This window comes from Dermochelys coriacea, chromosome 2 (assembly GCF_009764565.3).
Source record: "Dermochelys coriacea isolate rDerCor1 chromosome 2, rDerCor1.pri.v4, whole genome shotgun sequence".
Lineage (NCBI taxonomy): Eukaryota > Metazoa > Chordata > Testudines > Dermochelyidae > Dermochelys > Dermochelys coriacea.
Genome location: NC_050069.1, coordinates 182,374,164 through 182,390,525, shown reverse-complemented (window position 1 = coordinate 182,390,525; position 16,362 = coordinate 182,374,164). Strand labels below are relative to the sequence as shown.

Below are 16,362 nucleotides of genomic sequence, written 5' to 3'. Positions count from 1 at the left end.
TAACTTAATGACTTAAATGCAAAATGCAGGAGGTGGAAACCTCAATTAGAGTTAGTATTTAATCTGATTTATAGATTAATTTGGCTCAGATCAGATTTGTGTCATCATAAAGCTATACAGCAAAAAAAAAAATCATACCTGTTACTAGCATACCTCCGATAGGTCCTTTTCATTTTGAATTATTTTGTTTGTTTCAAATTCCCTTCTAACAGAAAAGCCCTGTAGCAGCAGGTAAAGAGATCTGTTGTTTTGCAAATTTTAAGGAAAGTGAAAGCAATTCTCCTTTTCCCCTGAGGGGGCTGCTTTTGAAAGATGGCTTCTAACTTTGTAGGGGAGAATTTGCACCTGCAGTTTAGTTGTACCCACATTCTTTTGCTCCCTCAATTAATTGAGCAGACATAGTTTGGGATTTGGTCATTTAAACTGCTGATGACACCTGCTGATCAGGTAGTTAGATGGCTAAACCCCATAATTTTCTCCTACAGGTGCAGGTGTAGAACTTCATGAGAGATTGGACTGAGGCCTATTTAAAATTTAGCACTCAGTTTCCATTCCTCCCCCCACTATTTTTCAAAAGTTTAGGTTAAGGCTGCTTACCCTCATTTTATTGCTGTATCCCCTGACCTTAGCTTTGGTAAAAAGTAATTTTATTGGTAGATGTTATGGTCTTATTTGCCTTGATCATGTAATTTGAAAAGTCTTAGTGTGTGGTATATTTAATTCAGATAACGTTTTATTTTCCATTTTATTTACTTTTTTTGGTGGTACAGGTATTGTATTAAGTCAGACAAAGGGTGCTCGGTAGGCTTTCTGGAGCTATATTGCATTCACTTTGCATTACTGGAATGATTAATACATGTTGGCAGTACATCCTTGAAAGAAGAAAATAGCTTCTTGTCTTCAAGGCTCCTGATTGATAACTCCATTATATACTGTATTAAACATAGCATTTCTTATTTATGCTGATCTTGATCCAGGAACGTGTAGTGAAACATCTGGCAGTGGACAGACCAGGGGCCTGAGCCTATGAGGGCCATCTTTGCACAGCAATAAGAAATTGCTTGATAATTCTGGGGCATATGGCAGCTTGTGCACACATAACTCAGTAAGCTAGCTGTCCCCTCAGAGGCATACAGGGGTTGAAGTCTGTTTACTGTTCATCTTGTCAACCAGTGGACATGTTCACTCGCACACCTTCAGGTATCTTGTAATCCCTAGATAGGTGGATGGGACCTCACCATTGTATGCAAAGGGGTCTCTTTGTTCCTCTCCGCCCTTTGTGATTCTGGTCACAGATGTCTCCTCTCTAGAAGGGGGAGCTCATCTGGGGGACCTCCAGACTCAGGGACTTGGTCAGATCAAGAACTCTCTCTCTCCCTGTAAAGGTTTGAGAATTTTGAACAATTCACCTAGCGTGTTAGCTTTTCCTTCTGTGCATCAAAGGGTGTACTGTGCAAGTCCTTGTGGCCAACACTGTTGCTATGTTCTACTAGAATAGGCAGGGAGATGCCAAGTCAGATTGTGTTTTTCAAGAGGCAATGGAACTTCGGGATTTTTATGCCTCAAATTATGTTCACCACCTCACAACTCTTGGTGTTCAGGAGTCTCTGGCGGATCATTTTAGGAGAACATCTAGCATGGATCACTAATGATCCCTCAGAACAGACAAAGCCAAGTCCATTTCTCATCTTTGAGGAATGCCACAGATAGATCTGTTTGCTACACAATTGAACTGGAAGTGTCATCTATATTCTGGTCCACAGCAGGTCATAGTCTGGGCTTTATCTCAGATGCTTTCATTTTAATGGAAGGATAAGCTGCTGTATGCCTTTCCACCCATTACTTTGATTTCAAAGATGGTTATGCAAACTCAGAGAGGCTCACACCACTCTACTCCTGAGAGCACCAGCCTGGCCTTGATCAGATGCTGCACCCCAACCCTTCCGGTCTCCAGCTTGGATGTTCAATGGTTAACACTTCAGGAGACTGAGCATTCCGTAGACTGAGCGTTCCGAACATTCTGTTGAATAGCAGAAATAATTATATGATGAAATGGAGATGTTTTTCTGTATGGTTCCAGCTGTGGCGTTCTCCTCCTACATAGTCTTCCCCTCAGTTTATTCTGGAATATTTACTCCACCTAAAGGGAGAAAAGGGCTCTTTGATCATTCACTTGGTTCCTGTTTCCACATTCCATTCTTTACAGCGTAGATCTGATTTTTTTCCCAATGATAGGATTTTTGAAGGGATTGAACAGGCTCTGTCCACCCATGAGAGTACCCACACCTGCATGGGATCTAAATTGAATGTTTTTGGCCTTAATAGATCCACCTTTTAAGTCTATGGCTACTTGTTCATTTTTGCATCTCTCCATGAAAGTAGCTATTACCTTGACCAGGAGGATAGCAGAGCTTCAAGCATTATTTGCTGACCCTCCTCATGTATGGCTTTTATAAGGACAAGGTTTAGTTGCATGTTCACCCTAAATTTCTGACTAAGGATGCTGTTGGACTTCCACCTTAATCGTTCTATATACTTAACCTTTTTTTCAAAGCCTCACTCTCATAAGGATGAAGAGAGTCTCCATGCTATGGATGCCCGCAGTGCATTAGCCTTTTACATGGGCAGGACTAAACAGTTTAGAGTGTCCCCATAACTGTTCATTTCTTTTGCTGACAGAATGAAGAAGGGGCAACCTGTTTCTTAGCAGAGAATATCTTCATGATCTCATCCTGCATACTGCTGTGCCATGACATCACTGAAGTTCCTGTACCTGAGAGAGTTTCAACACATTGTACAAGAGCACAGCCTGTATCATCTGCACCTTGAGTCAGGTCCCCATCAGTGATATTTGCAGGGTTGCAATTTGGTCATCTGTACATAGCATAACAACTAGTAAAAGTATCTCCCAAATCTTGAGAGATTATGCTAGATTGGGAATAGTTGTGTTGCAGTATTTGTTCAGATGGACTCTAAAACCCTTCTCCATTCTGAACTATTTGTGAGTCACCTGGGTGGAAAAGACATGTGGAATCACTCAAAGAAGAACTTACCTGTTCTATAACTGTTGTTCTTCGAGATGTGTTGCACATGTTCACACTATGACCCATCCTTTCCCCCTTTTGCACTGGAGTCTGTGCTTACTGGATTCCAGTTTGAAGGAACTGAGGAAGGGTTGGGGCAGCTCTGCCATTTATGCCATCAGCTGGGAGCATGAATGTACACAGGGCACATGCATTGCCCCAATGGCTGCCATTATGGGGGAAAAAATCTCTGGGTTGATGCACTTGGTGCACACACATCTCCAGTGGAATGGACATGTGTAACCCATCTTGAAGAACAAAAGATATAAAAAAAAGTAAGTAACCATTTTTAGGAAAGGTAACATCATGATCTTAGTTAAATTGAGGCTTTCTGTCCTTAGAATAGAAAATTGCCATGTTATCTCCAGTGCCATAATATTGTGATGTTTGACAAATGATGCCTGTTTCAAGACTTCTCTACTTTTTAAATTAAAAAAATGATTTGTTGATCTTAGTGTTCATGATGCTGTATAATCATAGAAGATGTGGTCCCTGTACCCAGGAGTTTACTAAGTCCCCAATCCTGCAAAAACATGTATGCATGCTTATATTTAAACACCAGTGGTCCCATTGACAGACATCTCTCAGAAATTTATTTTGGGGTTCTAATCTCTTAGTTGTCCAGATTTATTTTTTAGATTGTTTTTTGTGTGTGCACATTCATGGTGGATTATTGTTGGAAAGCTCTTATGGTAGAAATGAGTTTTAGGGAAGGATTTGAATTAAGAGATGGAGGTTGATTGGGCCACAAGAAATGGGAGGGAATTCCAAGTCTGAGGGAAGTTTTCAAGAAGATATGAAACAGAGAAGGAAACAAATGAGGCATTAAAGAGAAGGAGTTTTGGGAGGAGCAGGGCAGCAAGAACTATCTAGGAAAAATATGTGAAAAGGTGAGATCCACATGCATTGATTGCAGCCTGTTTTCCATTGCTGTGCTCTGCCTTGTTCTGTTTCATAATGATTTTCCAAGTACTACATAATTTTTAAAATATCAGCATTTAATTTTAATTTGAGCAGCTGCAGTGCTGGTTTATTTTTTTAAATACAGCTGCTGAGAATCAGTTGAGTGTTTAGGCATTTTTATGTTTTTCTTGATGAGTTATGGTCAGCTTCTTGCCAGCTAGTGTGTACACAACTTCAAAATGTGGTTTGTCATAAAACTAGTAAAATGCAATTGATGAGCAAAACTGATATTTCACTTGTTTTGAATATGGCGTGTTTTCTCACATGGCGCTATTTCAGACTGAATATTTTTGGTGGTTGATTTCCTCTGTGAAAAGTAGACAGACATGTCTTAAAGGGAACCATAAATGACATTGTAGCTACATACAATAATATCCTTCCTTGTTATGGAAAAGTTAAGTCCTACTGGTGGGGGAACAAGCAAAAATAATAAAAAAAAATCTAGATAATTTTGCACAAGTTCACCACCAGCAGAGTTCCCTCCATCACTCAGTGTTAATCATCAGTATGGGAATGGGCCTGGTCCTGTGCAACTCAATAGAAAGACTCCTTTTGACTTCTATGGCAATTAGATCAATCTCTATGGTTTTTAAATATGGTAGAGGCAAAACATTCAAATTTTGCCTTGCTTACAGACAATGTTCTTTTTTAAATGCTCTTTCTGGGTTTCATATTTAGCACTCTTTGAAATAGTGCTATACACAAAGTCCTATGTAAAGGAAAAAATACTGATTCAGAGGTCTGACTTCTTCATAAAGCCATATTTCTACCAGTATTCTGTGCTTTCCTATGTGTAGTCCTTTATCGGGAAAAGATCTGTTGTTCCCGAGTATACAGGAAATGCTATGTAGTCAAAACACCACTTGACACTTTATCTTCCTGCAAGCAGCAGTGTAGCTGAAGGTTGACTATATCATGCATGTATGATTCTTGACAATTATATTACCAAGAATAACAGTCTCTGTGACAAAACTGACAAATTTATAATATGTGTTTAATCAGCTGCCCATAAATTAAATAAATATCAGCTCAGCTAAATTACTTTCTCTGAAAGTGTCAGTGAGAGAAGATTTGCATTGCATTTGACTTTAAACCTCAAGATCTGATTAGCTTCTTGTGTAGTCAATAGTGAATAAGGCTATTTAATTGTGGCCTTTTCTGTTACTTGAAGCTTTGTAATATAAGCTTGAGTTTTCAGTGTTCAACAAATCATCTTACATGATGATTGTGCAGCAGCAGTAAAGATTTCAAAAGGAACAGTGTACTGTATCTGACCGGTGTGTAGGTTCCATGTTTTAGTAAAAAAAAAAAAAAAAAAAAAAAAAAAAGCATTAGATTATTGGTTGCGAAGATTTGGAGGCCAGTCCAAAACCTATTGAAGTCAATGGAAAAACTTCAATGGGAATTGTTGAATCAGCATATGGTAAGCAATTCAAGTAGATCCTGAGGCTAGGGCTATCTCTTTATTAACATTCTTGCAGAACAGAGTTTGGGCATCCATATTGTCTGGGTGTAAAATACAAGATTTATATCTGAGGGGGCTAAAGAGCCATAAAGGGAGATCTAATGTTCAGTAATTGTATGAAGGAATCAGAGTGCCTATGTCATCAAGTCAAGTTTTAGAAGAGTTCCCATACATTAGTTGGGGGAGGAAAGAAGAAAGTTAAATATGGTGGAAAGACTATGCTGTGTCACAGCAGTTCATTCTTGCTTTCTGTAGTGAATGGTGATGTTCTCAAGTAGCTGGGGCTTGGGATCTAGTGTTCTTTTTATCTCTCTTAGAAGGAAGTTTCCATAAAAGTTGAGAAGAGATGAACACTTATGACCTTAATATCTCCCCAGCACTGGCAATTAAAAATGGCAGTATTTAATCCTCCCATGCAAAGGTAGATGTGATCATGCAGAATACCTTTTAGTCCACACTCTCTGTTTGTATGAATCTTGAATAAGTGGATATCAGACACCTCTCTAGATTTGCTAAAGCACGTTAGACTTTCCCTATTAGAACTGAATCCATTTGAAGAACGTGTAACCTTGAAAATTGGAAGAATTCCTTTATATAAGGAAAATGAGACACTTCACTCTCCCAATTCAAACTGCTCAATTCCTCTTTGTGGAGTTGTTTATAGTATACCAAATGCTACTTTCTTTAAATCTCATTTAGTAGCTAATTCATAATTATCATGCATTTCATAAAGTATTGAGTTGTGCATATTTTGGCACAGTTTCTATGTATTTATTTTACAAATTGCACATTTTGTAAAATTTAAAATATAAAACCTTACCATTTTGAGGTATTCCTGAATGAACTGAATGTTGTGATCTTTACAGCCTTATTCTCATGACTTGTAACAAGATTTTCTATAAAGTGTGATGTTCATCTGGTATTTTTTCTGCCGTAGGAGATGTCTTGGGTTTTGTTTTCAACCATTACTTCAGCTGTTAAAAACAACAACAGTATAAAATAAATAACTTTTTACTAGCTATCAATTACTGGAAAAGCCAGACCTTTCTAGTCTATTATATATTTTCTTTCTGACATGATACTACATGACTAGCTCTTTGGGAGATTCAATTCAGCAGTTCTTCCCTATTCAACATAGCATTTAAGCAACTGAAGCCAATGGAACTTAGGCATGTGCTTAACATTAGTCACATACAGAAATGCTTTGCTGAATCAAGGCCTGGTGCAGGAACTGTCTTTTTTAAATTGCGTGCGCACGCAGGGTTTAGCCCAGCTGGGCCTGGATCCCTGACTGGTGCATCTAAGTGCTCCTGTAATAAGAGTACTAATGTTCTTGTACAGTAGCAACTTTCACTGGTATGTGGTTAATTGGAAACAAAACTTTTAGTTTAAATAGACTAACAAAACAAAAAAGAAGCTAGAATCAATTTCTGTTCTTGCTTAATGGAAATCTTTATTTCACACATCTTCAGTGCTATCTGAAGTGCCTTGGATGCACCAGAGCTCTGAATACTACTAGTATATGAAACCATATATAGCTAGCTAGCTAGATATATGAAAAGCTAACTGCAGTATCTCACACAGTGCGAGAAGGAATTTATACCATAAATTTCCTTTTTAATGTTGGATATGATCAGGCTGCTAATCAACACTCTGTTTTTCACAGATCTGTCTGATGGTAGTTTGACATCAGAATTCCAGTTCAGCTAATCGTGTATATTTTTTTCCTTCGTGTTTATAACTATAATTTTTCTCTAGGTATAATCCAAAGCAATTAAGTCCAATAAAGTCCATTTAACTATGCAGTGTGTCCAAGCCAACATTGTTTAAATAATTGGGGGTGGGGGTGTTGCACTGCTTATTGCTTTTCACATAAGAGTCAAAACAGAGCTGGTTCAATGGGAAGTGTGGCAGCAAAAGTAGTTAAGACACCTGTTAAAATCATCAGCTGCACTGAGACTTGCAAGGCAGCCAGTCAATTCATTTCATACTTTCCCAAATGATATTGTGGTGACACTCAGTTCCCAAAGTTCCAAATGTTCCTTGGCTTTGTTTTTGGTCTCATCTATTTGCAGAGTTACTGTATAAAAATTTAGAAAAAATGTCCTCATAGCCATCTCTATTTCTTTAAAAATCTGTTTTCTTCCAGGGAGGGTTGCCAATTTTGGTTGGATATATTCCTGGAGATTTCACCACATGACATAATCTTTAATTAAAAATGAATCTTTAATTCCTGGAGACTCCAGGCCAATCGTGGGGGGTTGGCAGCCTACTACCAAGTATGCTAATAGCCTGATCCAGCAATGTGCTGAGTACCTTCTGTGTTGTCAATGGGATCTGAATACTTCTAGTAAATAACAGGAACCAAACAATTGGGTTTGAAAAAAAATCTACCTAATCCCTGAATTTCCTGATCCCAAGCCATTTTGGGGTTTTGAGCATTTAGAACCCACCAGTGCTGCACTACTTGCTTATTACCGCTACTGTATCCTAGTATATTTTATATTAAGACCACAAATAGGAAGTCTCCATAAGAAAGCTTTCAAGTTTCCTTCTGCACTCTGAACTCTAGGGTACAGATGTGGGGACCAGCATGAAAACCTCCTAAGCTTACTTTTACCAGCTTAAGTTAAAACTTCCCCAAGGTACAAACTATTTTACCTTTTGCCCTTGGACTTGATTGCTGCCACCACCAAACGTCTAACTGGTATATAATTGGGAAAGAGCCCCTTTGGAAACGTCTTTTCCCCCCAACATCGTCCCAAACCTTACACCCCCTTTCCTGGGGAAGGTTTGATAAAAATCCTCACCAATTTGCATAGGTGAACACAGACCCAAACCCTTGGATCTTAAGAACAACGAGAAAGCATTCAGATTCTTAAAAGAAGAATTTTAATAGAAGAAAAAGTAAAAAGAATCACCTCTGTAAAATCAGGATGGTAAATACCTTACAGGGTATTAGATTCAAAACATAGAGAATCCATCTAGGCAAAACCTTAAGTTACAAAAAGACACAAAAAAAGGAATCTACATTCCATTCAGCACAGCTTATTTTCTCAGCCATTTAAAGGAATCTAATGCATATCTAGCTAGATTACTTACTAAGTTCTAAGACTCCATTTCTGTTCTGTCCCTGGCAAAAGCATCACACAGGCAGAGAGAGCCTTTTTCTCCCCCCTCCAGCTTTTGAAAGTATCTTGTCTCCTCATTGGTCATTTTGTTCAGGTGCCAGTGAGGTAATCCTAGCTTCTTAACCCCTTACAGGTGAAAGGGTTTTTCCTCTGGCCAGGAGGGATTTTAAAGGTGTTTACCCTTCCCTTTATATTTATGACAAGAGCGCACCTGTGTCAGTCTGTACTAAACTGAACATAAAATAGTGCCTCTCTGTAGATAGTGCAGTCATTACATTTAAAGTTCACAGAAAACAAATGTCTAGTAATCACAGAGATAAACATACACTCTCCACCAGGTTTCTGCTGTGTTCACAAATGCTTGCATTGCTTTTGATCTTAGGAGATTTTAAATTTCAGTCTGGATCCAGATTCGCAATTAGGGCCCACTTCATCCCTTCAACCTACCTTTTAGAATGAAACTCATTAACTACATTACTGCTTTCCTATAGAAAGAACTGTACTTGAGAAAGGCACACATGCAGATGTTTTTCTGTAGTGGCTTTCAACTCCTAGCAATGCAAAAATGAAATTAATAATTGGCAAATGGACAAAAGCAATTTTTGTGGATGTCTGTGTCATCTGGTGATGGTGACTTTTGTTTCTCTTAAAATTTAGCATGTTTTTTTCCAACATCTCTTCTCATCAGTCTCTGAACATGCTTTGCCTTTATTATCTGCAAAGAGTGGATCTTTAATCACCTATCTTAACTTGCTAAAGTAAATGTTAACATTGCACCTTTTTTGATCTTTGCTGTTTGTATGGAATAACCATATACAGCAGCTCACACTCTTTATCTGGAGTAACAGTCATCCTAATAACAAACCCTTTGAGTGAATGTGTGGCTGCTACTCTGAAACCAGTCTTTATGTTGTTGCTGAAAGCAGTCAGTCTCTGATGTTTTCATGAGTGATCTGTCAAGTATTGCCCTGGTTGATGCAGTTTCCTTGTTCAGCTGCCCTATGGAGCTACTATAAATAGCCTGCAGTTTAAGACAATAGTTCAGTTTTTAGTCCTAGCATTTGGGCTGGAAATCTGCATTGAGTTTGCAAGTTTTGGAATATAAAGAAGAGGGAGTTGATCTTTGTAATGACTTCTGAGCAGTTCATAAACAACAACTAAGAGCACCTCAGCACTTACACCAACATGCCACCCACAAGAATTATGATTGGTCAAGGTAAGTGTATTCACTTAGACAACTAAAAACTACTAAAGTGGAGGTGCATTAAGCTAAATAGCTAAAATTAGGTAACACACTGCTTAAGACAGATGATTTGTGGGACGTAGGCATATTTATATTGATTTTATATTTCAGCCTGAAGGTGATGTGGTTATTAATCAATAATTCTCATGATAGATTTAAAGGGAAAGGGGAGCAAATAACAGTGAGAGGGCCTGTGGTACATAGCTCCCTTAATAAATAACAAAAGGCTGCACTTTGATTTAGACTTGGAAGGATTACATTTTTATCAGTAAATGTCGGTAAATGTCAGTTTTACCATACACATGCAAACCGACGAAAATTATTTCCATTAATAATAACGAAAATTTACAGAGAGGAAAAGTAAACAAAATGCTGCTTTGGCGCTTATGAGAGATTAAGGATATTTAATTTGTGTATTTTGACATGTGATGTTGAAAATTTGTGTTTGAACGGTTATAAAGCCTCAACTTTAAATCTACTCCCATTAAATAATTAGTCTGCCCTCCCATCATAGTATCCTGCAACTGTGAAAATGCATATTGATAAAAATAGAAAAAAATGCTTAAAACCCATAATTTCCTGGAACCGTAAAAATTTAAATAGATAAAAATCAGGAAAAATGCTTAAAAATAAACATCAATATTACCCATTGAAATTGTAAAAAAAAATAAAAATTGAATTCTGCCAAGCCTACTTATATTGTGCCTTTCATCCAGAGAACTCAAAGATTTACAAAGATGGATAAGTTATACTGCTCTCATTTTACAAAAGGAGGAACTAAGATACAAAATTTAAGTGACTCATGCAAGTTCACACAAAGTCAGTGGCAGAGACAGGACTAGAACCCATGTAACAGGACAACTCCTTGTTGCCTTGTTAGAACCAATGAGTAGACCATGCTACCTCCCTCACATGATTTCATGTCCTAAAATAACAAACTTTAAATGATAAATAAATACATTGAATAAATAAAATAGTGACAGTTCCTTGAGGATCAAAAATAGCTGTTTGGACCAGTTTCTACCATCTGTATTCTTTTTGAGTAGTACCTTGTTGAATTAATTGCGATGGGGCTGGTCATGGAGTAATGTATTACTCTATGAGTGAAATCCTGTCCCTTTGCAGTTAGTTGGAGTTTTGCCATTGATATCAGGAGGCTAGGTTGGCAGAATCTGGTTCATGATCTTTGGAAGCTGATGATAAAAATTGTGTAGTTTATCCCTTCCAGAGAAGAAAATTATTTGGGGATCTAGATATCCTATCACTTCCTCTGCTGTGTTCTGAAAGAAATGTCTCCTCCACATTAATTCAACCAAAGTAATAAGTAAATGACTTCAATCTAAAGTAATAAGTAATTTTGAGTGCCTCCATTTTTGGGTGCCTAGCCTGAGAAACTTGAAAGAGGTGGTTTTGCCTGAAAATGTACATGTTAGTTTGGGAAAAGAAAACCTGACTATCAAATTAACAATGAAATTGTATCCAATTCTCAGATCTCTTTTTAAGATTAACTCATTTCAACTCAAAATGACAAATTTCATAACTCAAAATGACTTTGAAAATAATCATATTTAACATTTATTTCCATAAGAGACTCATTTTGCACGCACCTAGTATTTGTGTTAATTTTAATTTGCGTTGCACTTACATGCGTAAGAACATTTTAAAAATTTGGAAAATGTACTTTTAAGTCTTCTTTTAATTTTTAAATTAAAAGATTCTTGAAGAGCTATTTTGTTTTGGAATTCTGAGAGCTAAAACCTGAAATAGTAGATGAACTGAAGCTTGTATGATCAAAAAGAATTAGATGCCTAAGTCCCAGTTTTAGGCACCTAAATCCCATTTTTGGGACCTCTGCAATACACAAAACTCCCACTGAACCCCAGAAATGCTTAAACTCACTCAACATCTAAATTTCTGCTGCAAAAGTTCTTTAAGTGCATGTATTTCTGCTTCTGAGCATGTGCAATACTGCCTCCTTCTAGGTACCTGAATGCCTGTATCCCACCTAAGCCCCAAAGTGATTCACCAATCGGGGAAGACAAGCATTCGGCCACCTAAGTCACACGTGGCATGGCCTGATCTGGTAGGCATGGTCAGAGGGCCTCACTCATAACTTTTTGCTCAGTGGCTAGGGTACTCACTTGGGATGTGGGAGACCCCAGTTCAAGTTCCCCTCTCCCTGAAAGGAAGAAGGCATCTGAACAGGGATCTGCCACCTCTCAGGTGAGTGCTTTAACCATTGAGCTATGGGATACTCTGATTTGGGGTAGTCTCTCCTGTTGAAGCAGTTGCACTCTGAACAAATAATTAAAGTCATTCTATCGGGGGACAGAGTCTTGGGTCTCCCAGCTCCTGGGTCAGTGCTCTAATCACTAGGCTAAAAAGTCACTCTCTCTGACTCATTTTGGCCAGAGTGAGAGAAAGAGAGTGAGTGCACAAGTGTGAGACTCTCAATGCTGAACACCTTTTGTGCATGGTTTTGGATGTAAAACCATGCTCTGAAATGTCCTTAGCCTCTGTTTGCCAGAAGCTGGGAATGGGTGACAGGGGATGGATAACTTGATGATTCTGTTCTCTTCATTCCCTCTGGGGCACCTGGCATTGACCACTGTCAGAAAACAGGATATTGGGCTACATGGACCATTGGTCTGACCCAGTATGGCCATTCTTATGGTCATATTCAAGCATGAGTCTTTACTCTGCAAAAGACCTAAGTTAAAGTGAGATATTTGGCATGAATGGTACCTGTGTTTTGCCTGGCCTTTGCATTAATAGACTGCACTGTACCACAACCCATGTAGTCCATTAACATTCATATTCACATTAGCTATCCAAAATGAAATCACTTAAAATGCTGTTAACAGATGACTTTGTAGTTTCTGATTTCACAGATGCTCTGTAAACCTGGTTTCAGAGTAGCAGCCGTGTTAGTCTGTATTCGCAAAAAGAAAAGGAGTACTTGTGGCACCTTAGAGACTAACAAATTTATTAGAGCATAAGCTTTCGTGAGCTACAGCTCACTAGTGAGCTGTAGCTCACGAAAGCTTATGCTCTAATAAATTTGTTAGTCTCTAAGGTGCCACAAGTACTCCTTTTCTTTCTGTAAACCTGGTTTTCATAGATACTAAGGGACCATTCTGATCATCTAGTCTGACCTCCTGTACAACGCAGGCCACAGAATCTCACCCACCCACTCCTACGAAAAACCTCACCTACGTCTGAGCTATTGAAGTCCTCAAATTGTGGTTTAAAGATTTCAAGGAGCAGAGAATCCTCCCTCAAGTGACCCGTGACCCATGCTACAGAGGAAGGCGAAAAACCTCCAAGGCCTCTTCCAATCTGCCCTGGAGGAAAATTCCTTCCTGACCCCAAGTATGGCGATCAGCTAAACTCTGAGCATATGGGCAAGATTCACCAGCCAGATACTACAGAAAATTCTTTCCTGGGTAACTCAGATCCCATCCATCTAATATCCCATTTCAGGGGATTAGGCCTATTTACCCTGAATATTTAAAGATCAATTAATTACCAAAATCATGTTATCCCATCATACCATCTCCTCCATAAACTTATCGAGTAGAATCTTAAAGCCAGATAGATCTTTTGCCCCCACTGCTTCCCTTGGAAGGCTATTCCAAAACTTCACTCCTCTGATGGTTAGAAACCTTCGTCTAATTTCAAGTCTAAACTTCCAGGTGGCCAGTTTATACCCATTTGTTCTTGTGTCCACATTGATGCTGAGCTTAAATAATTCCTCTCCCTCTCCTGTATTTATCCCTCTGATATATTTAGAGAGAGCAATCATATCTCCCCTCAACCTTCTTTTAGTTAGGCTAAACAAGCCAAGCTCCTTAAGTCTCCTTTCATAAGACAAGTTTTCCATTCCTCGCATCATCCTAGTAGCCCTTCTCTGTACCTGCTCCAGTTTGAATTCATCCCTTCTAAACATGGGAGACCAGAACTGCACACAGTATTCCAGTTGAGGTCCCACCAGTGCCCTGTATAATGGTACTAAAACCTCCTTATCCCTACTGGAAATACCTCTCCTGATGCATCCCAAAACCGCATTAGCTCCCTTCACAGCCACATCACATTGGCAGCTCATAGTTATCCTATGATCAACCAATACTCCAAGGTCCTTCTCCTCTTCCATTACTTCTAATCAGAGACCTTCTGACCAATTTGAATGAATTGAAATCAGCAGGGCCAGACAGGTACTGAAGGAATTAGCTGAAGAAATCTTGGAACCACTGGCAATAATATTTACAAATGCGTGGATGAGAGGAAAAGTCCCAGAAGACTGAAGAAGGGCTAACACAGTGGACATCTTTAAGAGGGGGAAAAAGGCGGCTCCAGGGAAGCATAGACCAGTGAGCCTGGGAAGCTACTAGAGCAATGTGTAAAACATTCAATTTGCTAATATACCTGGAGGATGAAGGGGTGACCACTAGCAGACAGCATGGATTTACTAAGAACAAATCATGCCAAGTCAGCTTGAAATTGGCAACCCTTCTTTGACAGGGTAACTGGTTTGGTGGATAGGGAGAATGCAGTGGACATAATATTCCTGGACTTCAGCCAGGTTTTTGACACAGTCCTACATAACATTCTGATAAGTAAGAAGGGGATATGCAGATTTGATGGAACTACTGTTAAGTGGATACAATTGGTTAAAGTGGTTGAGGATTGCCTGATGGTCTTAGGTTCTTTTTGACCATTTAGACAGCAGAAGAAAGTACATAATAGGGCTGATGCTCACGTACCCAGAAAAAATCAAACCTAAAGAGCAAACGGTTCAAAGTCTTTTCTGAATCTTTGCATCATGTATCACGTTAGCCTCATGTGGTGACAGCCTTCTATGTGATAAGCAGAGTCATATGCTTTGATACTGTGTTGAAACTGCCAGGTCATTAGCCCATTCCAATGACTTATGGCTTGATCCTGAGAGTTGCTGAGCACTCACAGCTCCTAATGAAATCATTGGGAATTGCTTATTATACCTCACACCCATCAGGATAAATCAAGCCATTAAAAATGAACTGAAGCTCTTTCTGAGCCTGGAGTTATTGTGTGGTTCAGGATCTTTTAATGTATCATTTAGCCATGAGAACAGACTAAGGGCCTGATGCAAAGCCCATTAAGGCCCTTGGAGTGCTTATTACATGTCCTGAGTAATAATCAGGCATCAACAGAGCAGGCACGGTAACCTTAATATCAGATATAAAAGCTGAGACCTAATTATTTTCCCCCACTAAAGTGCAATTCCTCTTCGTACAACGTTTATTCAATTCCTGCATTTTTAGGGATGACCAAATATTTACAGCCGTCAGATTTAATGCACTTCTTACTTTGATGCAGCACAATAATATCAAAGAGAGGAGCTTTGCTTAGAATTTTCTATTAAGAAGATTATTTCAAAATCCTGCCCGAAGCTGCCATTACTGCAGCTAATTGCAACATCTTCAGCTGAATGGAAATATTTGATTTTATTTATGACTCTTAACATTGATAAAATACAAGTACAAAACAGACCTTAAGCCCCCATAAACAATGGTAACCATTTGGTTGCATTGCTCAGTTTGCTGCCGTTACTTAGTAGTAAATTTTCAAAATCCCAACAATTTGACATTGCTCCAAAGTAAAAAAAACAAAACAAAAAAACAGTCACTCTTTATGTCCTGGCCTGCCCCCCACCTTTCACTGAGGATGAGAAAGGGTTTCTCTAATAATATTAGTTCTTAATGCTTATTTAACACTATTCATATTCAAAGCTCTTTATGGGCCTTATCTAATTGATTTTCAAAATAGTGCTGTGAAGTATCTATACCAGGGGTAGCCAAATCGCAGCTTGCGAGCTGCATGCAGCTCTTTTACAGTTAAAGTATGGCTCACGGAGCCCTTTATGACCCCTGCTCCATTCTCCTACCAGAGTTGGGGAGGAGCTCTGGGCTTCTGCCCTGCATCAGGGTAGTGGGGTGAAGGACTTCTGCCAGAGATGACTGGTGCCTGCTAAGAGTGGAGGGGCACAATTTCAAGGTTTGCCCCTGCAACAGCTTGAGTCATGGCCCCTCTCTTACCCTCAGCGGCCCCTCAGGTGTTAGCTGCCTGTGGAGAGGCAGCGGCAAACAGCTGGGAACTGCAGGGATTGGTCACTACTTTAGCTCCACGGGGAGAGGCAGTAGCAAAAGCAGCAGCTCTCCCTGCAGCTCCCAGCTGTTTGCCCATGCCTATCTCTGCAGCTGCATATGGCTGCAGCTCCTAGCTTGCTGACTTCATCAGCTGCTGTATAGGGAGGGGGCCCAGCAGCACCATAAGACTGAGTTGGGCCAGCAAAGCCTGGCAAAAAATTGGGGGGGACACATGACCCCCACATCCCTGTGCCCCCCCACACTTCTGCCCAGCAGGGGGGGGGAGGGTTTGGGACTTCAGCCCATGGGGCACATCTGCCCAGGCAGGCTTCAAGTATTGGGCTGAACC

The 16,362-nt window shown here is 39.4% G+C and overlaps 1 protein-coding gene and 1 long non-coding RNA gene across 6 annotated transcripts in view; one reads left to right on the top strand and one right to left on the bottom strand.

Annotated features, from left to right (window-relative positions):
* The window catches only part of BBS9 (Bardet-Biedl syndrome 9), a 461,967-nt gene that overhangs the window by 343,756 nt on the left and 101,849 nt on the right, over window positions 1-16,362 (top strand). For 2 of the 5 annotated variants that reach the window (XM_043508762.1, XM_043508760.1), the window contains one exon: window positions 2,680-5,410. The exons of the other annotated variants lie outside the window; for them this stretch is intronic. In XM_043508762.1, the coding sequence (XP_043364697.1) occupies window positions 2,680-2,684 (5 nt within the window). In that variant the 3' untranslated portion in view covers window positions 2,685-5,410. Of the gene's footprint in view, window positions 1-2,679; window positions 5,411-16,362 lie in introns of those variants that run through there. 5 annotated transcript variants of the gene reach the window in all.
* LOC119850825 lies at window positions 200-8,656 on the bottom strand. The gene is made up of 3 exons (XR_005291043.2): window positions 8,614-8,656; window positions 6,332-6,485; window positions 200-2,140 (listed from the first exon to the last, which is right to left on the bottom strand). It is a non-coding gene; the product is annotated as an uncharacterized LOC119850825 (long non-coding RNA).